This window comes from Alligator sinensis, unplaced genomic scaffold (assembly GCF_000455745.1).
Source record: "Alligator sinensis unplaced genomic scaffold, ASM45574v1 scaffold334_2, whole genome shotgun sequence".
Lineage (NCBI taxonomy): Eukaryota > Metazoa > Chordata > Crocodylia > Alligatoridae > Alligator > Alligator sinensis.
Window position 1 is genome coordinate 49064 of NW_005843565.1, and position 25375 is coordinate 74438.

General features: G+C 51.0%; 1 protein-coding gene across 1 annotated transcript in view; it reads left to right on the top strand.

Annotated features, from left to right (window-relative positions):
- Positions 1-25375, top strand: part of LOC102387075 (A disintegrin and metalloproteinase with thrombospondin motifs 7) — a gene marked incomplete at its 3' end in the record, with an annotated part of 64202 nt that overhangs the window by 33039 nt on the left and 5788 nt on the right. Inside the window, exons 9-15 of the mRNA XM_025195539.1 lie at positions 295-439; positions 893-985; positions 2342-2487; positions 12553-12722; positions 13076-13209; positions 16959-17079; positions 18599-18843. Of these exons, the coding sequence (XP_025051324.1) occupies positions 295-439; positions 893-985; positions 2342-2487; positions 12553-12722; positions 13076-13209; positions 16959-17079; positions 18599-18843 (1054 nt within the window). The remainder of the gene's footprint in view (positions 1-294; positions 440-892; positions 986-2341; positions 2488-12552; positions 12723-13075; positions 13210-16958; positions 17080-18598; positions 18844-25375) is intronic.

The following is a 25375-nucleotide window of genomic DNA, read 5'->3' on the forward strand; positions in this document are numbered from 1 at the left end:
CCCTGCTCTGGAGTGTGCCCGAGCAGCACCTGACGATTTGTGAACTGAGAACATCAGATGTTGAAGGCAGGAGGTAGGTGTGTAAAATGTGAAGAGCCCTGAAGAACGGTCACTACTAGAAATGTTTGCAAACAATGATTGCACAAGGCTCTGATGGGCTTGTAAAAGGATACGAGGCACTTCCTCCTCTAAAACCTCTTCCAGCGTTATAGAAGAGGCTCTTTTACCTGCTTGCTTCCTGCCCTCTGTTGATGCCCACCTGTTTGATTCTGACGTGCTGGTTTCCTTTTGCAGCCGGGGCTGGGGTCTGTGCCTGGACGATCCACCGGCCAAGGACGTGGTTGACTTCCCCTTAGTCCCCCCCGGAGTCCTCTATGACGTTAGCCATCAGTGCCGGCTACAGTACGGACAATATTCCACCTTCTGTGATGACATGGATGTAAGCAGGGGCTGGGTCTTCCTGGGCTGCTTTTGTAAATCTGTGCACAGAGACCCCCACCCAGGTGATGGAGGGACAGGTCCTTCCAGATAAATTATTGTTGTTCAAAATGTTGTGGTTGTCTTGGCTGAATCAGAAGGGAGGTCTGTGTGTGGAGCCTTCAGCTCCCCAGAGCAGCCCACAGAGCCAAAATGATGGCAGATTCTCCTTGAAGTTCAAGGCTGGGGTCACTGCAGCCATGGCAAAGGGGAGAGGGGAAGGCAAGGGCCAAACTGGAAGAGGAAAGGGTGACAGGGAAGGGGCAGGGGTTACAGACCAAACAGCCACCGAGGTCAGGTCTTTGCTGATCCGTGAAGTCCGAGGGAGTGGGCTGTTTCAAACGGGTCTGATGGGTGCTGGGAGCATGAAGCTGTTGGTAACCCCCCTCCCCCCATGTCCACTTGCTTTCTGCAGAGCGTCTGCAACACACTCTGGTGCACAGTGGGCAACACGTGCCACTCGAAGCTGGACGCGGCTGTGGACGGCACCAAGTGTGGCGAGAACAAGGTAACGCGAGGCAATCATCTGGCTCACGCTCCAGCTGGGAGGATCTTGGGGGCGATGGGCTGTCGGGCACAGAGCCAACAGTGGGGAGCGAGTCACAGAATAGGTGTTAGCAGCTGCAGGGTGGACATGTCCAGTTGGCTTAATTTGAGAATGGCTTATACGTCCTGTACTGGGAATAATTCAACCAGCCTGTGCTTATTGCCCCGCAGGGGTCTGTCGTGATGCTACGGCCAGCCCCGCTCTGCTAGGCTGGAAGGACATGTACATACAGGTGTGCCATCTTTCTGTGCACACAGGTCAGCACAGCCAGGGAAGGGGAGAAGAGATGCAGGGGGTTGTGCTCCTGGCTTTGAAGGGGAATAGGAAAAGCCTGAGTGTCCCAGCCACGCGTGAGTGGGAATGCTGACTGCAGGCAGCCCAAACCCTGGCAAAGCCCCCATTGCCTCAGACTGATGAGAAAGATGAGACCTAAACGCATAAAGCAGCAGCTTATTAAGATTCATTAGAGCCAGAGCCTGTTCTGCTCTCGGATGGGTTTTTCTGACAGCTGTTGCCCCCCTGGGCCAAGTCCCAAAGAGAGGAAAAGGCCTGATGGAGGCTCTTGTTCCACCTGTTGAGATGCCAGGGCAGCAGCAAAGCAACCAAGGAACTTCAGCAGCAGCCCAGCCTCGTCTCCTGGTGTTTGCAGCCCTGCAAAGGCAAAGGAGCAGGGAGCCACCTCTGTTAACAATCCTTCATGGGCTACTGCCAACAACCCCAGGGCTGCTCTGAGCTGCACGTTGAGTCTGGAACAACGGCCCCAGGTAGCATTAAACAGCATAAAGATCTTGTGAGCACGTCTTCCCCTGCCTCTCCTGGTCCCGGCTGTGTGAGCAGCTGGTGCCAGTAGCTAAGCTTTGCTGATTTTGAAGGGCTCTGGAGGATTTGCCTGTAACATCTGCCATCTCACCCATTCTCCTTAGTTAAGCTGCATTGGAGCTTTCCTGAAGAAACCAAAGGCAAAGCTGATGTCTTGGGCGTGAAATGCAAACTGCCCAGATGCTGCCCAGAGGTCCAGGGCACCAGGAAGCTTTGTTCCTGCCAGCAAATCCTAAACTAAGCACGTATCCCCACTCTTATTTTCCCTGTGAGCGATGGGAGCACAGCTGGGGTCAGAAGACCTCTCCCCTGGGATGCACCAAGCTGCCCAGCTCACATCTGGGTGCAAAGACAGCTATGAATCCTCAGCGAGCATCTGTATTTCAAAGACAGGTTGCCCTCTGAGAGGTTTCTCACTCCAGGCTCCCAGTTTGTCCAGGGAGCACCTTGTACAGCTGCTAACCCTTCGTTGTGCTCACTCTGTGTGTTGCTTCGCAGTGGTGCTTCAATGGGGAGTGCATGCCAGTGGGCTTCCGCCCCGATGCCATCGACGGCAGCTGGGGAGCCTGGAGTTCCTGGGCGAGCTGCTCGCGGACGTGCGGCACTGGCGTGCAAAACGCGGAGCGCCAGTGCAGCAACCCCACGTAAGTGAGTGCTCTCGCTCTGGCTGGATGGAGTCAGAGTCCCCCAGGGGCCGTTCCCAGCTCACCGTGTAGGGCCAAACGCCTCCTGCTCCTTCAAGTGCCTCCCTGCCCTTAGCACAAGCTGCTTGGATCTTGGCTTTGCAGTGCATTATACAGATGGATAAGAGGTGATCCATGGTGATCCATGGGCCAAGAGGGCATTACCATGGGCTCTTATTTTATCACCATTTTAAGCAGCTTTCCTGTGTGGCAATACAGGCAGTTCATGGGATGGGTTTATCTCCCACTGCTGCAGTAAAAGGCTGGTGGATTGAGGTTTTGATGCGTCTTTTGTATACAAGTCTTCCTGATAAGCCCAGGCAGAAAGCATGAGAGAGAGATGATGTGAAGACCCTTGTGGAGTTACCCACATGCCGTGTCCTTTGTTAATGCCCACAAGAAAAAAAAGCAGAATATTCCTTTAAGCAAAAATCACCTGGAAAATGTCTGGTGCTGTTTGCTGCCCATTGTCTGCTCCCAGCAGTTTATGCACAGTTTTCAATGTGTGTGGTCTAGCCAGAGGATTTCCTGCTCTCAGGCTTTCCCGTGGCAGCAGCCAAAGGTGACACAAGGAAGGTGACTCTGCCATGAAAACCACTGGAGAACAGGCTGTGGCATAGCGCTGCGCTGTCCCCCACTCAGGCTGATGCTTCTGCTCCCCACGCGCCTCTTCCCCTGCAAGACTGTTGTAGTGTAGGAGAAGCAAGAACTTCCCAGGTCCCCGGGCATGTAGGGACTGGGACCCCAAGTGAGGAGCAGGGGTTTCATGTGATCCAGGCTCTGAAGGATACGAGGCCACGTCATGCCACCAGTTTGCAAGTGGAACTTGCCATGATAGTCCTCAAAGGAGCAATTCTTGCCAGGCGGTGGCACACAAGACAGAGAGGTTTTCACGATCCACCCACCAGAAAAAGGGCCGAGGTCAGCGGATAGACCCGATGGCCAGGAAACCAGGGACCTCCCTCACACTCCCTTGCAGTGAGACGTTTGCACAAGGGTCTGTCCTGCCAGAAGTGCTTTCATGGGCTTTTCCAGATGGCAGAGCTGATGGCAGATCTGTGCTGTCAGAGCCCTGGCAGGGAGGGTCCCTGGAGACCCTGGCCTACCCACATCATCTCCAAAGAACAAGGTGATGCAGCCTGAGCCCCCACGGCGCTGTGCCTGGATGTGCTATCTCCATTGCATCCAGAAAAGTGCGCTGCCTTCTTTCTAGGAGCTTCCATGGAAAGCAGGAGCAAAAAAGCAGGACCTGCAGACATGGCAAACCTGCCCTAGACATGTAGACCTCGCATGACTCCATAGCACTCCCTCGCTCAGTGTTGTGACTGACTGCATGTGCAAGAGGTCATGAGAAAGCCAGTGGTGGGTCTAAAACACAATCAGCAATTTTATGGCCCTCAATTAATTGGGGGGAATGGGAGGGGGGTTGGAATCCAGTCTTTCCTGACTTCAGAATGCAACCAGAGTTTGTTTCCTGGCTAAACTCTCCAGCTAAGTCCAGTATTTTATCCTGTACCAGTGAACAAGGTGCAAAACAAATGCACGAGACCTAGTTCCTAGGCCAAGAGCAAGGTGTGAGTTTGGCATGTGTTCTGCAACAGAAGTGCAGGGTGGTTTGCAGAGTGCTTTACACACGGGCACCGGCTCACAGAGAGCAGTCATGATAGAGCTCTCCCAAGGGGACTCTTGCTTTCGACTCCTGGGAGTTGAATAGCCCTTGACTTTGCTCCTTGATGAAGTGAGGAAAGATTGCATAGGTGTCATGTTTCCTTCTTTTGGTGCTTCCATAATGCTAAAAAATGTATATATTTCCCTGCATAGCGTATTTTCCACATAAAGGGATGGATTGGAGGAGATGTCACTTTCTAATGGTCATGTGGAAAGGTGTCAAACAATATCCCATGGCCATCCTTACTGGGCAAACTATTATGGACCAGGGAACAACTACGAATGGTTTGGCAGAGCCCATGCACTGGAAAAAAGACATAATTGCTCTTGACAGGGGGGAGGGGAGTTCTATTTAATAAAAAGTCTTGGACAAATTCTTTTTTATTTTCCCTTTGGACGCATTTTCCCATGGTCCCCTAGAAAACAAGGCAGAACTTAGACCTTCGGGACAGGATGGAAATTGTTTCCATCCTTTGCAAACGACTGGCACAGAGGCCCTGATCGAAAATCCCCCAAAGACAACAAGAAGGTTCCTGTCGAGTCCCCAGGGCCTTGGCTCATCTCCCTAATGAAACATCCTTCGTCTGTGCAAATAGTTTATCAGCTCTAGACGTCGTCCTAGCTGGTCCGTGATCCAGTCCTGAAATTCATGCTCACACAAGTAGCTCCCCCCGAAACCATTTCCTGTGTCTTTACTACGTCTTTGTTCATGTGAATAGGGGTGAGACCAGCTGTTGTGGGAACCAGAGCTGGAGGGCGCGAGAATGGTCACTTGTGAACATTTTGGGAAGGTGGTCCTGGACCCCCAGCTCAGCCAGGCCTTGACCTCTCACGTCAGACCACTGTCAGAACAGCTCGTTAGGGCTCGTTCCTCCAGAGCGAGAGCAGGGCTTGCATGGCCCAAGTGGTGGCGAGAGCTGGTTGAAAGATTTCTGTTCTTCATAAAAATCTGTTCTTCGTGGAAAAGACAGGCAGTGTTTGGGTGTCCCTCCTTGCCTAGCCAGCAGGTCGAAATGCATCTGACAGCCCTTCTGGGAACTGTCTGCATAACATGAATCCTGTTGTCACCCATCCAGACAGAGTCTAATGAGATCGCTCATGCCACGAGTATCAGACCCCCCAGAACAGCATGCACAGCAAATGAGGGGATAACAGCCTGTTTTTTGCTGGGCTCTGAATGATTATAAAATAGTGCTTCTCCAGGGAGTATATATTCAATTCAGGTAGCTGAGAGGTGAAAATGAATGTCCTTATTTTATCCCTTGGAGGGGTCTAGGAAGCACTTCTTGCTGGTGTCTTGTGGGTGTTGTGACTAACCATGGTGTGTGATTTGCACTGTGCATGTTACACCCCAGACCACGTGCCCAGCTGTGAGATCACTTTACAATCACAGACAATGAGGGTTGGAGGGAGCTCAGGAGGTCACATCTAATCCAACCCCCTGCTCCAAGCAGGACCAGCCCCAACTACATCATCCCAGCCAAGGTCCACCACCTCTCTGGGTAACCCATTCCAGTGCTTCACCACCCTCCCAGTGAGAAAAATTTCCCTAATATTCAACTGCAACTTTCCTTGCTGCAACTTGAGGACAGGAGCCTGGGAATGGAGAAGCCTCTGGGATGACTAAGTCCCGTGTCCTGCGGTCACAGACAGCCATGCCACATCAGACGATCCCTTTCACAACCTGATTAGCCTCCATTTGCTAATTGTTCTTGTAGCTTCTCCTCTGATCAGGACCCAGGGCCTTCCTGCTGTGACAACTGGAACATTTGCTTTTAATTTCCAGCCTAAATTTACTCACAGCCTGTTTATACTCATTTGCTTTTGTGCTGCCATTGGTCCTTATTTTCCACAGCTGTTTCCCATGCCCGATGCTTAACTACCGGGATGTGTTTGTAGACAGAAATCAGATACCTTCTCACCTTCTATTTTTCTAAGCTAGACACACCAAGCTTTTTTAGCATCTTCTGCTATAGGCTCCCTCTTCCCATGATCATCCTGATTGTCCTTTTCTGTACGTGGTCCAGTTTGAATCACCTCTCTTGAAACTGGGTGACTAATATCATGCAGTATTCCAGAGAAGGTCATGGAAATGCCCGTATAATGTCATTAATCCTTCCTTAGCTCTCCTGGAAATACTTTTCTTGGAACATTTTTGGATCACATTAGCTTTTTTCATGGCCACACCACAGTGAAGGATCATAGTTGTCCTGCTATCAATTAAGACACCTAGATCTTTCCCCTCCTCTATCATTTTAAGGAGTAGTGGTCTCAAGTGAAGAAGCAATGGGCTCCAGTTGTAGCAAGGGAAGTTTAAATTGGATATTAGGAAAAACTTTCACTAAGAGGGTGGTGAAACCCTGGAACAGGTTACTCAGAGAGGCGGTGAAATCTCCATCCTTGGAGGTGTTTAAGACCCGGCTAGACAAAGCCTTGGCTGGGACGATGCAGTTGGGGCTGGTCCTGCTTGGAGCAGGGGGTTGGACTAGATGTGACCTCCTGAGGTCCCTTCCAGCCCTCATTTTCCATGTTTCTATGATTTCCAACTAATGAACACCCACTTTAGAGCAGAAATTCTTGTTAGTCCCTAAATACATGATCTTGCACTTGGTATAATTGGATTTCTTCCCATGGGTATTACCCCAGCCTTCAAGGTCATTTAGTTGTTCCTCTCCAATGCTCTGATCCTTCTCTGCATTGATGGTGCCTGCAAATGTGCGTCATCCTCAAATTTCATCTTGTTGTGCAAAGGCCTTGAAGGAAAACACTAAATACAATTGGCCTCAAGATAGTAACTCCATTAGTAACCTCCCTCCAGCCTTTCAACACCAGGCATTTCCATTTCTTTTTTTTTTTAAAGAGTGGAAATCAGACCTAACTTCACACCAGGGTGAAAACGAGCCCACAAAGGCTGTATCGGCAGAGGTAACTTCCAACCACTGTAACAGGGAACAGCAGCCCAGGAGTTTGCACTCTGTGTTATAATGAAACTCATACCTATGTGTGCTCCTATAGCAACTCAAGTGAGCTAAATCACCAAAGCTTTAACAAGGTTAAATCCACAATGGTTTCCTATACTTTTAGCTCAGTAGAAGCCCACAGGCATCAAATGTACATCATAGCAGCTTATATTGCTATCTTTCCACACAGGCATAATTGTGACATCTATCTGCATCCTAAGATAATGTGAATTAAAGTGAGCTAGAGGTTATACACAGCTCTATGTAGGTCTCAGCTAGTAAAATGTGTTGTTGTGCCTTATCGCTTCATAATGTTGTAGGGCAAGTCTCATCTAGCAGTTGTCCTACTCTTGTTCTAGCAATTGTTGGCCAACCATCAGTAGGCAATTGTAGTAAGGTAAACCACAGAGGTATGGAAGAGACGGAGACTTCCATATTTGTGGAAAAATCATGGAGACAAATGGAGATCTAACTATAACCAACTGTTGTAGAGGAAAAAGTACTCTGGCCGGTAGAAATCTCTCTTGCTACAAACACTGTGTTCATAATAGTCACACGCACCATGAAGTGTAGTTGTGAAGAAATGTGTTTATAGGAAATATGGGACGTTGACTCTTCTGCTGTAAGAAATGGCTCCGTAGGAGAACAAAAGGAGCGTGCTTAATTAAACAGCTCCTGTAACGAAGTGTGATTGTGGAGGGAGTAAGCGTTGCCCCGTGTGCCTCGATTGCCTGGCACAGGACGTTAGGCTCAGGGAGGTGAAGCTGTGGACGCTATTTGCACAAAACGTGGAGCAGGAGGGGCTCAGCCACAGCAGTTTTGCCATGGATGTGAATTGGAGGAGGGAAAGACCCAGGGCTAGAGACCTGGCCTGGGGAAAGCTGAACCTTTCAACCTGGACCTGGTCTGGGCCACGGTTTGATCTCCCCTGGGGCCACGCCAGCGAGAGCTTTGCTACGAGCAGGGAGCTGCTCCATAGTTATTCCTGCACGATGAGAGAACAGGATCCAGGCCCGTGTCTTTTATGCATAAGTGGGTTTAAAAGGAGAAGAAACCTCTGTTAAAATGCTCTCATTCGGGCCAGTTTCAGGTACGCTTATGGTCAGTTATCTCCGCTGTTAGCCAAAGCACTCTCACCAGTCCCTAACTGCAAGGACGGTATAGCAGATGGCTCAGTGCAATATAACTGCCTGTGTTATCTTGTAAAAAATATTGTCAGCTATTGACAGCAATGAGGAAGAGCCTCTCTGTGCATGTAGGTGTGGAGAGGGTCTCAAATAGATAATGATTCTGGAGTGCAATCGCAGGGAGGAGAAAGGCTTCAGACTTCAAGGCTTATCATCGATGCTTCACTTTAATAACTGTTTTTAAAGTATCATAAACCAAGTCACAGAAGTGGTTGTGTTGGCAGCACCGACACGGCGCTGTCAAGATGCAGGGAGTTCAGTAGTAACCCTGATTTTCCTTAAGTTTTCGAAAGCCTTATCAAGAATGCGTAGAAGTGGTTTGTTACCCCGTGCCTCTAGCATTTCACCCGCGCCATGGGTGGGAGGTTTTCATTTGATCGTATTTTATTTTTAACCTCCTCTGCAGTGATGCGCAGTCCAGACCTTGCAATGGGGTTGCTACGGTCTGAGAACAGGAAAGGAGAGCTGGTTAGGGACAGCCACCGAGCGGATGAGGGAGTTTTCATCCTCTAAAGGAAAGGGAAATGTAAAAGATATAACCAGGCAGAATCCTTGATGACAGTCCATTAGACATTGCAGCTTCTATCACTTCTATTTGTAAATTTATTTTTTTTAAATAAAGACTTCTTAGTGCCCCCTTAATTCCAATATCCATTGCCACGTATTCCCCCAAAACCTAATTAGATTCAAATCGTCTGCTTCTGACCCTTTTTAGAGGCTGACATGCCCCTTTGTCATTTTATCATTCCGAAAAAATAGTATCTGGAAAATAAAATACCGTGGGGCTTTGTTTAAAAGACAATGCTGTTGTCACGTGGTTCGAGCGGTGTGCCAGGAACAGGACAGACCCTGCATCTTAGCTCAGGGCCACATGCACCTGCGGGAGTCTGCATGGACCACGCTGGCATTTGGGTGGGGACTGTCGTCCTTCCTCACTGCCCTCAGTGGCAATGTGGCACCTACAGACTCCTCTCTGATATATGTGGAGCACAGGTTGGGGTTCAGGTAGCTCACGTGGGCTCGGTCCCCAGCTCTGCAAGTTTGCTTTGTAGGCCGACACAGATCAGAAGTCATGGCTGCCTCCAGGTATGAGCCTGCAGACCCCGTTGGGTCCAGGGGAAGGGGGCACGGACTTCAGACCGGGCATTATGGCCCAGATGGAGAGTGCTTGCCTGGGGCAGGCAGGGGACAAGTCTGCTCTTCCCTGCACAGCTAGTTGGGCTAGCAGGCACTTGCTGCCCCGTCACCTGCTCACCAGAGCAAGAAGCCCGTGAGGAGACAAGGAGGAGCCTGGGCTACTGCCCTACCACTGCATCACAGGCCCCCTGCCACGGGGCAGCAGTCAGCAGGGGTGCAGAGCACACAGCCCCCATGCATACAATGGCTGGGGAGGAGACCCTGGGGCAGTGCAGCTCCCCCAGGCTTCGCAGGAGAACCAAGTGGCCTGGACAAATTGGAGGATTGGGCCAAAAAGAAATCTCCTGAGGTTCAACAAGGACAAGTGCAAAGTCCTGCACCTAGGAGGGAACAATCCTGTGCGCAGGTGCAGGCTGGGGATGACTGGCTGGGCAGCAACTCTGCAGAAAAGGACCTGCGGGGGTCAGGGGACACTAAGATGCATATGAGCCGGCAGTGTACCCTTGGTGCCAAGAAGGCTAACAGCATCCTGGGCTGCATCGGTAGGAGCGGTGCCAGCAGGTCAAGGGAAGTGGTTCTTCCCCTTTATTCAGCACCGGTGATGACACATCTGGAGTCCTGAGTCCTGTGTCCAGTTGTGGGCCCCCCACTGCAGAAAGGATGTGGACAAATTGGAGAGAGTCCAGTGGAAATGGTTGTGGGGCTGGAGGACATGACTTGTGAGGAGAGGCTGAGGGAACTGGGGGTGACAGGGGACAAGAAGCTGAACAGGAGCCAGCGTTGTGCCCTGGTTGCCAAGAAGGCGAACGGCATCCTGGGCTGCATTGGTAGGAGCGTTGCCAGCAGATTGAGGGAGGTAATTATTCTGATTTATTCTGCACTGGTGATGCCACATCTGGAGTCCTGTGTCCAGTTGTGGGCTCCCTACTACAGAAAGGATGTGGACACATTGGAGAGAGTCCAGCTGTGGGGCTGGGGGACAGGACTGGTGAGGAGAGGCTGAGGGAACTGGGCTGATTGAGTCTGCAGAAGAGAAGACCAAGGAGGATTGAATAGCAGCCTTCACCTCCCTGCAGGGGGGCTGCAAAGAGGATGGAGCTGGGCTGGTCTCAGTGGGGGCAGATACAGGACAAGGAGCAATGGGCTCAAGCTGCAGCAAGGCAAGTTGAGGTTGAATATTAGGCAAAACTCTCTCACAAGGAGGGTGGTGAAGCACTGGAACAGGCTCCCCAATGGTTGTGGACTCTCCATCCTTGGAGGTTTTGAAGACCCAGGTAGACAAAGCCTTGGCTGAGATGATGCAGTTGGGGCTGGTCCTGTTTGGAGCAGGGAGTTGGACTAGACGTGACCTCCTGAGGTCCCTTCTAGCCCTCCTTGTGTGTGATTGTATGATCTGGGCACCACTGCCTCTGGGGTCGTGTTTACAGCAGGGCCCGGCTGTGAACACCGCAGCTCTAAGCCTCAAGTTGGGTTGTGAGCAGCCCTTGGGGCAATGGAAAACAGAGCCAACACCTTTCACGTGTCCCAGCCCAGACTGCCCATCAGAGCTGCATGTTTGCTCCTCGCGCTTGTTCTTCTACAGCGAAGCCCAGGGAAGCCGTCACCTCCCGCGGGCGCTCCGCCAGTGCCAGGACCCAAAGCCCTGCCGTGCTGTGGCAGCAGCGTAGGAAAGCGGGTGTCCCACAACTGCCTGGCACTGGGATGATGAGTCTTCTCTGGAGCATTACAGACAGCGCCCGGGCTCAGCCAGAAAGGGCCGTGCCATTCGCGCCTGCAGCTGGGACGCAGCCATGCACCTCAGCCTGTTGTCTCGCAGTCCGTGCAGATCGGCTCATGGGGGAATTTGCTTCTGAAGGCTCCTATTGTTGCAGACCGGGGTGGGGAAGAAGAAAGAGCCCTGCACTAACTTGTGGCTTCGTTATTTTTTAATTGGTGCTCTGCTCACTTCTGCCTAGAAGCCAGCGATCAGTGGGCTGATTTGTGAACAGAATCTGCTGAAAGATGAGCAAAGGATTTATTCCCCGTGATCAAAGGTCTCTCCCCGAGAGGCCAGACAATGCTTCCTCTTTTTGGGGGGATGATGTCATCTCTCAACCCGAGAGCTGGGGCTTTCAGCACAGAAATGCAGCCGGACAGCCTTCCCTTGGCCAGAGCCATCCTTGATCTGCAGTGTTAATAGCCAGCCAAAGGTCAAGTTTTAATCCCAGTAGGCCCCTGAGCCAGGGTAGTGATTACCTCATCAGTAAGGTAATTAATCTAGAAATGAATGATGTATCCAGGCGCGGTCATCTTGCAGAGACCTTGTTTCCTGGCTTCGCATTTAACCTGAAATATTGGCTGGTTTTTCATGGGCTTATTATTACCGGAGAACCCGCTCTATCGTTACTGACCCCAGTGCAAAAGTCTGTGCGCCCCAGCAAGGCTCAGACCCGGAATAAACAAGTGTCTTTAGAGAGGGACGCGGTTACAAGTTCAGCGTTGTTAGTGCCTGCCCGCCACAGCACAAAGAGCCTTCCTCCCCAGTGCTTCCCCTTGGGGTCTGTTAGCTGCAGGAAGATGTGCCCTCTGCTCCCCTGCTTCTTGGTCTGTTGGAAGAAGGCAAATCCCATTTATTGACACAAGCAAGAGGCTGGAACCAAAGCCCAGACCCCAGTCTGCCAGGGTGTAGAAACTCAAATCCAGCCGTGTCTCCTCTCCAAAACAGCTAGTTCCAGACAGCCTCCCTTCCCCCCTGCCCTTGTCCCAAGGGCATGTTCAGGTCTGCATCTGTCCCTCCAAAACACCCCTCATTGATCCAAGCGCTGGGTGGGCTCCATGCCAGCGGCATGCCAACTTCTGCTCTCCACTGCACCGGGGAAACCCTATTCCTTCCAGGGGCATTATTCCGGATTTACAGTGATGCAATAGGAATAAATAGCGGGGGGGCAAACTATGTGGATCTTAGTGCCCCGCAAAGGGCTCCGTTAAAAGATGAGGCCTCATCTTGGCCCCTTATACTCTGAAATGGTAGCAAATTCCATCCTCACGCGCTGCATCCCCTCATTTCCCGTTGTCTCTCCCCCGCGGGATCGCAGGCCAAAGTACGGCGGGAAATACTGTCTCGGCGAGCGGAAGCGGTTTCGCATCTGTAACATCAAGCCGTGTCCCGCCGACAAACCGTCTTTCCGCCAGCTCCAGTGCAGCCAGTTCGACCCCATGCTGTACAAGGGGAAGCTGTACAAGTGGACACCCGTGCTCCACAATGGTAAGTCAACCTTACATTTGCTGAGCCTTATTTTTTTTATTATTAGTAGTATTACTTCCAGAGCCAGAGGGCTCTTTTAAGTGGATTTTTTTATTAATGAACTGTTTTCATTATTCCTGGTCAGAGTCTATGCTCGGTGCCAGTTAGGGTTAGCTTTCAGTGCCATCACAATTCAGGTATTTTAAACAGAGATCAATAGCCATGTCTGTAGGTTTAACTGAGATGTTCAAGGAAGCATAGGAAGCCCCGAGAGATCAAGTCCTGCCTCATTGGGGGGGGAAAGAGGAGGTGGACACAAGGGTACAGGTACTCTTGGTCTGTTGGGTTTGCTCAGCATCTGCTTGGACCCCCAGTGAATCTGTGCGAGTTGCACTGCCGCCCGGAAGACGACTACTTTGCGGAAAAGCTTCGTGATGCCGTCATTGATGGGACTCCGTGCTACGATGGGAACGGCAGCCGGGACATCTGCATCAATGGTATTTGCAAGGTACGTTTGGGATTTGGGGAATGTGACTTTGGGACCCTGCAGAGACTTGCAGAGCTATTAGCTGTAGAGAAGCCTGTAGCTTCTCCTCCAGGTGCGGACAAGAGTTGTTGAGGGATAGATGGGAACCTAGCTAAGCAAAGTGCCTGCATCAGAGATCTCCTAAATAAAGGTGAAGCCAGGGCTGGGGGTGCTTGGCAGTGCTCTCTGGTACATGTGCTTGAGTGTGAAGGGAGAGCGGAGACTCTGCCTGCTCTCCTCAAAACACCATTGTAATGATGAACATCATCATTGCTTCCATGTGCAGAAATGACACTTCCCGTCCTTGACTCCCATCCAGCACATGGGGTTGCAGGGAATATTTCAGCACATTTCAGCAAGGGAAGTTGAGGTTAGATATTAGGAAAAACTCTCTCATGAGGAGGGTGGTGAAGCACTGGAACAGGTTACCCAGAGAGGTGGGGGAGTCTCCATCCTTGGAGGATTTGAAGACCCGGGTAGACAAAGCCTTTGCTGGGATGATGCAGCTGGGGCTGGTCCTGCTTGGAGCAGGAGGGTGGATTAGATGTGACCTCCCCAGGTCCAAAGGCTACCATGAGATGACGATGAAGGCAGGGCACAGCCTCAGGAGGCAATTCACTGAGCAGCCCGTCCAGCAAGAGCACGGGCAGACACAGTGGGAGGCCAGGCTGACGGAGAGCTGACTATAACTGCTACACAAAACATCTTCCTAGCAAAATGCACCTGGGCAGAGACAGATCAAGCCTCTCTGAACACCCCACAGGGCTTTTTTTTTAGTTTTCAGTGAAGAGGTGATGAGGCTTCATCGGGCTACGTCCTGCTCTCACAGCACCCCTGTGCCCTGATCTGTAATCCCGAGGTTCAGGACAGAGTAAATACCAGTTGCATTTTAGCAGAAGTGCAAAGTGTCTTCACAGAGCAAAGCCTCTTAAGTCCTGCTCTGGCCCACGGACACAGGCCCTTGGCCAGCACCCCTGGATTTAATGGAAAGCATCCCGATGGTATCAGATGGGCACTCAGTCGCAGGCCTAGGAAGCCATTCAGGGTGTCTTGGTCTTGCAGCGGATGGACCAACCTCAGCCGTAGCTTTAGCCACCGGTAGTTCATGGGCTGCCATTGACAGGGTCGCTCTTGCTCTCGAGATCAGGGCACTTATAGATGATTCAGCTTAAGCTCCTTCCCACCTCCTGCCCTCGACAAATGCCTGGAGCCTGCGACCCAGCCACCCCCCAGAGCAGCTGCAGGTGCAGACACTTTGAGATGCACCGTGCGCATGTTCCCCTGGGCTGGGACGTGGCAACCCCCCCACCCCGTGCTCCAGCCCAGACACCGCTTGCTGCTCCCCACCTGCATGGGGTCGAGTGTCTGCCTCCAGGAGCCCCAAGCAGTGGGGCGGATCCCTGGTGAGTCCATTCCCCGGCCCCCGCCCCGTTGCCGCACCTCGTTCCAGGCTGGATGGCGACCAGCTGCATGAACCTGCAGACCACCCGGGTGCAGGCTGTCCTGCCCTCCCAGCACAGGGAAACCTCTGGTGAGCTCACTCTTGCTCCTCAGCCTACAGTCTCATGACCTGGGCGTGCTGGGGTGGAAGAGCAGTGCCACAGCTCTGCTGTGCTGGGACCCTGTTCCAGCTCTGGCCGGCCCGGCTCTATCTCCCACCCCGGATGCAAGGGGGTAGGAGCCTCGGGGCCAGCTTGAGCTGAGCGGTCGAGCTCAGGAAAGGGAGCGTGTGTTGTTTATGCTGCATTAGTGCAAGCCACACAGTGGAGGGTGGATGCTTTAGCCTGTGCACTGCCAGCAATGGGGTCGAGCCACCTGCTCATCCGCCCGCTCCGACCCCAGTGTGGGAGGAAATGCATAGAAAGGGAACTCCCCTGGACAGGGAGGAGGAGAGAAATGCTCAGCTTCCTGCCGGTGGCTGAGTTACTTGCTAGCACTACCCGGAGCAGCGCGGCGACAGGAACGTCGAGTGGCCTCGGGGGTCTGAAGGCACTGAAGTCTTCACGGCTGCTGACCGGAGGGAGAAGTGGGACTCAGCAGAGCAGGGGGGCAGCCCGTGGCATGTGTGCCACAGGTGGCAGGGGCAGAGCCTGTGTGTGTGTGACTCACAGCAGCTCAGGGAGGGGCAGACAGCACAGCAGTAGACAGGGCAGGGATCAGAAAGCAGAGAAGCAAATCAGATGGGGGGGTGCAGAGCAGGGAGTAAAAACAGAGCCATGGGTGTGGCAGGGAGCAGAAAGCAGAGCAGCAAATAGGTCAGGGACAGAAAGCAGAGCAGCAAATCAGATGGGGGGGCAGGACAGAGAGTAAAAAGCAGAGCCGTGGATATGGCAGGGAACAGAAGGCAGAGCAGAAGATAGGGCAGGGAGCAGAAAGTAGAGCATCAGATTGGATAAGGAGTACAGGGCAGGGAGTGAAAAGCAGAGCATCCGACAGGTCAGGGAGCAGAAAGCAGAGCAGCAGATCAGGTAAGGAGCACAGGGCAGGGAATAGAAAGCAGAGCAGAGGCAGGGCAGGGGAAGGGGACCAGATAACACTCGGGGGTGAGACCCCCCCCAGAAAGGCTGGCTCCCAATGCAGCAGAGGAAACGTGGCGCTGCCTGCTCCGCACTTTGTTGCGCGCGGGGGAAGCCGACAAGTGCAGGATAGCGGCACTGCTACACGGCGTCCCCGGGCCCGTGTGGGCAGCTGGGCTCGTGCCCTCCATCCGGAGCAGGGGAAATAAGCCAGTTTCCTTGCAGCCATGTACGTCAAAGACATTCATGGAAACGTTCCCTGTTCCTTGTTCTGGAGTCAGTCGCCCAGTGGCAGTCGCGCCCTTTCTGCTCGTCTGCTTCATGGGTAGCATTCGAAGGCTGACGCGAGCGCACAAGGGGCACAACCATTTGGTGACACGCTCAAGTAGAAGTGAGAACTGACAACCGCCTGCCAAGAGCCGTCAGCCCGTTATAGCGCATGCAACAGTCCTATCTGCTTCATGTCCCAGCTGCTGGCACCACATTGGTCTTTGACACCAGCATTAAACTAACTTCCAGAACAGCTCCCGCGAAAGCAAAAAAATAATACCATTCCTTCCCTCACGTGCAAAGGGTGAGGAGTCTCTATTGCACTCAAGTGCATCTACCCCTCTAGTAGCACAGAAGGGCCCCTTTGGGCGTCCAGTCCAGGGCTTTCCCTGAACTGGAATCAAATGGATTCCTGCGGTACCGAAAGGCGACACATTTGGCTCAAGCACCCAGAATAGGAGGGCGTCATTAGCCCAGGATCTCTCGCATTGCACAGAAACTGCATCGGCAGAGCAGTGGGAGCCGGGTCTCTGGCATGAATGTGCAGCAGAGCTCGACATTTCTCTGCCACAGAGCTGATTCCCCGTGCAAGAGCGGGATAGAGAAAGACTGGATATTTATAAACAAGGCCCTATCCCCCCCTTTTTGTACAAAACGTGTAGAAAATGGAAAGAATTGCAAATATAGATAAAGGCTCACAGGCAGGCCCAGAAAGGGAGTGAAGCAAGCACATGGAGAGCATCCTAGTCCATGCATTTCCATTTCCATTATTAGGGCCATCTGGGCTGCTGGGCATTTTCTGACTCTGTAAGAACTAGTACCATTTGCATTTATCATATAGTTTTTGTGCTAAAACAACTATGGGCCTCTTGTTGCCAAAAACCAGGGGCCTTGGAAGAGGAGGTTGGGTCTTGAGTCTGAGCCGCAGGCGCTCTTGTGTTTCAGAACGTGGGCTGCGACTACGAGATCGACTCCAACGCCGTCGAGGACCGGTGCGGCGTGTGCCACGGTGATGGGTCCACCTGCCAGACAGTGAAGAAGACATTCGAGGAGAGCGAGGGGCTGGGTAAGGCTGCCTGCATGAGAAGGCAAAGCAGTCATCCTGCCACGGGGCTCGTTTAGAGGGGGATGAGACCCAAAAGATCAAGCAAACATGGATGAGAGAGGAATGATGGTTTTTCTTAGGGAAGGAGGTCCTGTGGGCTCTGTAAGCAGCATTCACACAGGCAGCGCAGGCTGTGACACCACCAGACCTTCAGCGGAGGGTTTTTGCAAAAAGACAGACAACGACAGCGCCTCCTTTCTAAGCAGGGAAGCAACGAGACCGTCTCGTTGAAGTGCCAGGACCCTTCGCTGCAAGGCAGTGACTGAGGTTAAGGCAAAGATCTTGCCCATTTGAGGATGAAAGGGAGAAGATTTAGGCTGGTTAGTTTTAAATAATGTTCTTAAAATAAATACCCACCATCTGCAAATGTAGTTTTTCCCTTTAGCAGCAGCACAGTCAGGGATTGGGCTACAAACAGGCACTGGTTAATAAGGCCGTTAGTCAGGGCTGCAGGGGAAAGACCGAATAAATCGGTGCCCATGCTCTTGCTCTCAGGGGCTGTGGCTGGGGCATTCAGGAAGCTATAGAAAAAGTGCCTTTGATGGCACCCATTTCATTAGCTAGAGACAGAAAGCTTGAACTTGCCTTTTAATCTTGCTCCTTGATTAGTCAGTTATTAATTAGTGGCTTTGTAATTGGCTTCAATGGGACCAAGATCCAGCCCCTGGCACAGAGAGATGTGGAGTTACTTTCCTGATTCAGGGTGGTCCGAGGAAACCTCTCTCTGGAGACCCCCTGCTCCTGCGGCCCTGACTTGTTTTTAAAGTGCTGGGACTGTTTTTATGGGTTCAAGGGTTTCCGCTAAACCAAAGGTGTAAGAGGGCTGGCAGCTCCATTGGGCACAAGGCAAAAGTACATTAAATGCATTTGACAAGGGCCATTAGGGATATTTTTCCTTCTGTAGTGGAATATCCACCCTTATATAGTGGAATAGCAGCAGGGGGGTTGCAAAGAGGACGGAGCTGGGCTGTTCTCAGTGCGGGCAGGTGACAGGACAAGGAGCAATGGGCTCAAGTTGCAGAAAGGAAAGTCTAGTTTAGATATTAAGAAAAACTCTCTCACTAGGAGGGTCACAAAGCACTGGGACAGTTTCCCCAGAGAGGTGGTGGGGTCTCCATCCTTGGAGGTTTTGAAGACCCAGGTAGACCAAGCCTTGTCTGGGATGATAGAGTCGGGGCTGGTCTTGCCTGGAGCAGGGGTTGGACTAGATGTGACCTCCTGAGCTCCCTTCCAGTCCTTGTTGTCTGTGATTTTATAATCCCTGCAGAGAAAAAGGCCAGCCTGGTTCAACGAAAATAAAACTTGCAGCATGTTGGAAAGAACAAGCAATCTCACCAGGACTCTAGTACATTTTAGTACTGATGCCACTAGCTCAAATCCACCCTGGTTGTTATTACTTTAGCAGCTGGACCAGAAGCAATTGATTTATCTGCCAGTGTTTCCTTGACTGCCTGAGACTGACATGTGATGAAATCCCTAGGTTACGTTGACATCGGGATGATCCCCGCTGGAGCCCGTGAGATTAGGATCGAAGAGGTGGCAGAAGCCGGGAATTTTCTGGCTTTGAGGAGTGAAGATCCTGAGAAATATTTCCTGAACGGCGGCTGGACCATCCAGTGGAACGGGGACTACAAAGTGGCCGGGACAACTTTCACCTACGAGAGGACAGGCAACTGGGAGAACCTCACATCCCCCGGGCCCACGGGGGAGCCGGTCTGGATCCAGGTACTTGTGCGGTGCTTTGTCTCGCTGTGGTAGCTGCACACAGTGAGTGCAAGGCTCTGCTTGGTGGAGATGGATGTGTGTGCAAACTCACGCTTAGCAAAATGCCAGCAGCTAATTCTCTTTCATTGGTGACATTTTTTTTAATTAGTAGTAGTAGCAACATTGTGACGCTGCCTCCAGCTGAGATCGGGACACTGGTGCCGTATGCATGCACGGTGAGCAAATCCCTGCCCCAGCCCTGTGATTTCAGACTCCCAGGGAGCGTGCAGCAGAGTGGGGATTTGCGCAGCCCCAGTGTTTTACCAATTCTTTCCATCCTCCTTCCCCTCAATTAGGGAAGTTTTAAGCTTGAAAGCAGAGCAAATTCCTCAGCAGGCCAAGCCGAGGTGGATGCGGTTGCTTCCTGTACGGTTTCCAATCGGTGTGGCCGAGCAAAACATCTTCAGCTCACAGTAACTGCAGCCAGTGCAATGATTTGGATTTTCCCTTCTGAATCCAATTGCAGCAGCTGCTCCAGTCAATCAGCTCTTGTGCAGTTACACATTGCGTGGCAAGAACAAACCTGCCCCCAGGGACACGGCTACCCAGCCTCTGTGCCATGCTGGGGGCACTACAGTGAGACCCAGGAATGGACGCTGTCTATCTCAAGTGTGTTTGCTGGCACCTGCTCTCAGATGGTAATGCCATTTGGGGTTAGCAGCACTTGGACCTGCCTTCGGCAGAGCCTGATCTCCAGCACCGCCATCTCTTCCAAGGAATGGTGCTGTCCTGTGCTGGCTTCTCCCCTTCCCCGGAGAGGTCCCAGCTACCAAGGGGACTTCTCTGCAGAGGAGCGTGCTGTGCCCAGGGGACAGGTCAGGGCTTCAGAGTGAACTGGTGCTTCGATTGCTACTCAAAAACAAGCCTGTTTCTTTGGGAACAAATGCAACTAGCAGCCAAAAGGAGACTCTTGACCTGAGACACGCATTTCCAAATCCGTGGGTGGATCTGGCCTCTATTCTTTCCAGCTGAAACTAATCTGATTCTTCAAAATATTTACATAGGAAGGAGAGTATTAAAAGACCTATGTATTTCCTGAAGCCTTTTTCATGGCGAGAGAGAGAGAGGGACTCACAGCATTACTAATGGACCGCACAGAGCCCTCGGGTCGAAGCGTGGCTTTGACCTCAGGCTCTTTGGCCGAGGCTGCCCTTCCCAAACGTGGCAGGGCTGTCTGTCATTACAGTGATGTCTCGTTGCATTGCAACGCAGGACCACAGCTAGCACCATGCCAAACCCGAGAGCAGCGAGTGAGGTTCAGCCCTCAGCTGCCCTGGGGTGTCTGACTAGACAAGTATAACGTGCACTGTGATGTCAAAGACACTGGTAATCAGCTCCCACTTCCAGGGGTAATGGTAGGTAGTGGCTGTGAGGGCAAAGCCAGCGCCATGGAGCCTCTGTTAATCAGGACAGAGCATCAGTCCAACCCATCCGTCATGTCCCGCGTTTATGCAGAGGCTTTTTTTGTCTGGTCTGCATAAGCTGCAAAAGGCAACGTTTGCAGACACAGATTTGCCTCTCTTTGGTGTTAAGTCGCTGCCCCAGGGGGCTGAGCTAAGTGTGGAGCCTTGCAGGGTTGCTTCCAGGAGAAAGACAAGTAGCTGAAGTGACTCAGGTCTAACTTTGGTGCGATTCTGCCCGTTAACAAAAGGATGCACAATCATGCAGCCCTGCTTGCCAGGGGCAGAAGACACAAGCAGCAGCCCAGAAACTCCCTGTCTGCCCCTCCAGAGAGCCCAGGACCCAAGAAACACTGTCCCTCTTTGTGCACACACTTACAATTCCTTCCCTTGGCCTCTTGTCTCCAACACACACAGCCAGCCTCTGATTTCCTAGCCCCTGTATCTGCACCCTAGGAATCTGTTCAGTGCATGAGGGTTAGCTCTGAGCTGCCTTGTGGTCTCAGGCCGTGGCCGCATGGACCCTATCTGCATTTACTGTATGCATGGGATTGCTTTCTTCTCCTGCTGAGCCTGCAAGAGAGAGCTAGGAGGCCCTGACTTTTGTGGGGGCTGGTTCTTATTTGTGGTTCTGAGTCCACCCAGCTGGAGCTTGAGTTAATGGGAAATTGCCCTTTGCCATTCCCTTCCCCACCCAAGCCAGTCCGATGCTGCTTTCTGGGGTTGAGCAGGTCATCGCATCCCAGGAAGCAGCAAGGGCTCTGCGCAAGCCCAGAGGCTCCGCTTTGTTTGACGCGGACACCAGGCTCAGGCTTGCCCGGCTGTTTGTCTTGGTAGGAAGTGTCGGGGTGCAGTGACAATGCGCAGCCTGAGACACTGGACTGAAGAGGCTTAAAATATACATCTTGGATCCTTGTGCTGAAAGCCACGCAGAGACCTGCTGCTGTGACCCGGGTGGGCCGTGGGTCGAGCTGGGGGCAGATTTGGGGTTTTGTTTTCATGTGATAGTGGGGAAAGGGACTGTGGAAACCATTCAAAATGATTGTGTATGTGTGGGGGGCGGGGGGCATCTTTCTGTGTATGTGTGTGCGTGTGTAGGATCTTACTGTGTGTGTGTGTGTGTGTGTATGTAAGATCTTTGTGTGTGTGCATGTGCATGTGCAGGATCTTTGTGTGTATGTGTGCATGTGTATGTAAGATCTTTGTGTATGTGCGTGTGCAGGATCTGTGTGTGTGTGTGTGTGTGTGTGTGTGTGTGTGTGAGGGAGATTTCTAGAGGGTATTTGGGTTTAACTTGGGCTTTCACTGCTAGTGCCAAGTGTGTTGGTGCACCCTTTCCCACCATGGGAAATGGGGGCGCACACGTCCCAGACCTCACCCGAGGGCAGACCCAACGCCAGCCGCGCTGAAACACTGTCTGTTAACACCTGGGGTCGCACGCTGGGAGCGGTGACAGGAAAGCAGGCAGAGACACCCATGAGTGCTCTTGCTTTGTGTCCCTCGGCAGATATTTAACATAAATATTTAACGTCCGATGAAATGAGCTCAAGTTCACTTATGCTCTCTATATAGCCTGCTGAGTCAGTCTAGAAGGTGCATATCTACCCTGACTTCACGTTAATAGTGCGAACTACCTCTCAGATACTTAACATCTGGCTTCCCTCCTCCTGATGAGCAGCTCTGAAAAACCTGCCGTGTCTTACCCCTTCCTCTGTGCAGGGACTGCTGCAGTGTCAGACCACTGCGGAGCTGAGGATGAAATGATTTGTGCGTGGCTTATTCGGCCCCCTCTTGAACTCTCTTCCATTCAAATTTGGATCATTAGGAATTGCTGTGGGGCAAGAAAGAGAGAGTACAGCCTTATCTTTGCCAGTCCCCTAGATTTATCAACCCAATTAATTTAGCGTGGGGAGCAGAGCCACTCTGCTGCTCTGGCTGTCCTCTGTTCTGAACCTGGCTGCCACTCCCTAATGCTGTAGTGTTCATGCCTGCAGGAGTCCTTAGGTAACTGCAGATGAAAAAGGGGAACATAGCAGTGAATTTTATGTTGTTTCTCCTTGAAAATATGAACTTTCACTGTAGCAGAAAGCCTACCACACTTCCGCACACCTCAGCACTTCTACAAAAGGCACGGACCAACAGGGAACTCGTCCAAAAGTGCGTGTCAAAATTTCAGCGATGTTGGTTGTAGCCGTGTTGGTCTAAGGACACAGGCAGGCAAGGTTCTTTGGGTGAACCTGATATCTTTTATTAGACCAACTAAAAGCTTGCAAAGAACAATTTTTCCAACTATTTACACCCAAAACTTTTCCAACTATTTACACCCAAAAGCTTGCAAAGAACAATTTTCCCAACTATTTAGTTGGTCTAAAAAAAGATATCACATCTACCCAAAAAACCTTGTCTGCCTATGTCAAAATTTCGGTGTCTTTTTGGCTGTGGATAAATCATAAAATGATAGAAGTTGAGGGTTGGAAGGGACCTCAGGAGGTCACATCTAATCCAAACCCCTGCTCCAAGCAGGACCAAAATGTGCCTTTTGAAAGGGGAGGAAACATGCAGCAGCTGTTACACGGTGACTGCTACATCTGCCTGATCCCATAGCAATACAAGTAAGTTAAATCATAATTTGTTTGAACCTGAAAGAAGGAGAGTCTAGTAAAGAAGATAAGTCAGTACTAGGTAGCATCTGTCCTTAATGATCTTTACAACAAAATAAACAGAGTAGAATATTTTAATTATTACATTATATCATTTTCTCACCCTATGAAGGAAAGTAAGAACTACAACATCCACCTGAAAAATGCATAAACTTTTAAACAAAGGCCAAATTCCTAATTTTTTAGAAATGAAAGTATTTTCATTTCCAAGTATTTTTCTGCCAGGATGAGGGCGAAGTCACTCTCTTGACATTTGTCTATTTAAAAAAAACCCCCAAAAAACCCAGTATTTTTTTGTTTAGAAAAACACATACATTTCAATGCAAAATGCGTAGCCAGCTTTGCCAGAGACACCACTGCTGGGATATGGTTGGCTTTTATCAGAGAGAGACCGTCAGCCTTATTAGTCTGAAGTCAAGTAGAAGGCAGGTAGATTTACACCTTAGAGACTAACCCAAGTACATATATACATAGGAAAAGCTTTCATAAACCGAAGCTCATTTCATCAGATGTCGCACATCCTTTCCCAGCATCCGATGAAGTGAACTCTGGAAAGCTTGTGCTATTTATCTCTCTATAGGTGTGTGTGTGTGTGTGTGTGTATATATATATGCTATCTGATATCTCTCTAGCAATAGACCTATATCTATCTTTCTATATCTATATATCTAGATATCTCTCTATCGATATGTGATATATATATTTATACACACACACACACACACACACACACACACACATCTATCTATCTACCTAGATATAGATATATATATACACACATATCGATAGAGACATAAATAGGTATAGATACATAGATATACTAGCTGAGGTACCCATCCGTCACCCAGATTGTCATTTTTGTAATTGCAGTGTGTTTATTTTCGAAGAACATAGTACAACATATTAAACATTTAATATTTAATATGGAGCAAAAAAAGGCAAGCGTCAATATAATCATGAGAATTGAGTTGAAAAGGGTCAAGTGAAAAATAACCCACCTATAATTTTCTTTGGGTGGTAATTCAGTGATTTTGTTAGGTTTAGAGTAGATAGGACCAGCCATTCTCAAGTTGTAAGCAAACAGACAGACAGACAGAGGCTTCATTTTATATATATAGATATATCTATATATGCTATATGCTTGTGCTATATATAGAGAGGAAGAGAGATGTACACTAAGGTGCAAATCTACCCTGCCTTCTACTTGGCTTTGATGAGCTCATGGGTGGGCAGTGCGAAGAAGAGGCAGGAGAAATTCAGAAATAAGGGAAATAGCAGAGGAGGGCGAGAGTCCTGCTAATGTGCAGTCAATGCCCATGTTAAAACCCCAGCCCCACAGGCATACAGGGGTCTGTGGGGATGTGGAGATGGGGGAGGGAAGGGCAGCTGGGGGTCTCGTCGCAGGCATTGCAGATGCTAGTTCCAGCAGAGTCTCCCCTTTGCTTAGACAAACAGTCCTGGGCAGGGTGAGCAGTTAATGAATTTTACTTTAACATCCCCTGCTCCCTCCCTGCCCAGTGGGATGAGAAAGGGCCTGAGGGGGTTCCCTCCAGCTGGTGCATTACACCCAGTGACTTCCCACGGGTGCAGGGCTATCTCGGGACTGGCCGAGGCCATCTGAAATCACTGGGGTTTTCACAGCCCCTTCACAGCTACGTCAGTCTGATGCCTCCTCGAAACACGCCTAACAAGAGCAGGGCTGGGAGCCAGTAAATCCCATCTCAGCTGCAGCAGCCAGAGCCTCCGTGCTTACTTGGAAATCACTCTGCTTTGCAAACAACCCCTGCTATCCTGCCTTTCACCTCCTTTCCATGTAAGAGTGCTGCCGGGAGTAGGATTTCAGTCCAGCTTTCTGCTTCCATTTAGTTTAGGGAGGATAAGAATAACTTTCTAGGCAGAGTCAGGCTGAAACAAGGGAATGACTTGAAAGCAGTTATTTCCGTGCAGATTTCTAGGAAGTCGTGTCCACCCTGCTAGAGTACACGCAGGTGTGTCGCACGGCAGAGGACTGCCCTGGCCGGAGCAGCAGACAGGAGCCAGCTGCTGGGACCCCAGCCGGCTCCGAGTGGGTGTTAGCTGAGCGCTGGCTCTCAGGACTGCAGATCCAGCCCTGCTCCCACGGGGTTGTGAGCGTTTGGCCCCTGGCTTTAGCAGCAGGAAGGACAAGACTCTTCCCACGTCTGCTGGGGCGGATCCAGGGGGGGCATGGTACAGTCGCATCCTCCTTTGATTTCTGCTCCACCCAAAAACCAACTGCCTGGGAGGGGCTGCAGCATTTCTAATCAGGCAGAACTGAGGCTATGGATTGACTTTGTGGGTCACTATAATCTCCCCGATTCCTGCTAACCTCTCTCCTCTCCATGGGTTTTAACAACCCTCTCTCCTTTCTTGATGTTCCACTCTTCAGACTATCCTGTCTCCTGCAGTGCTGGT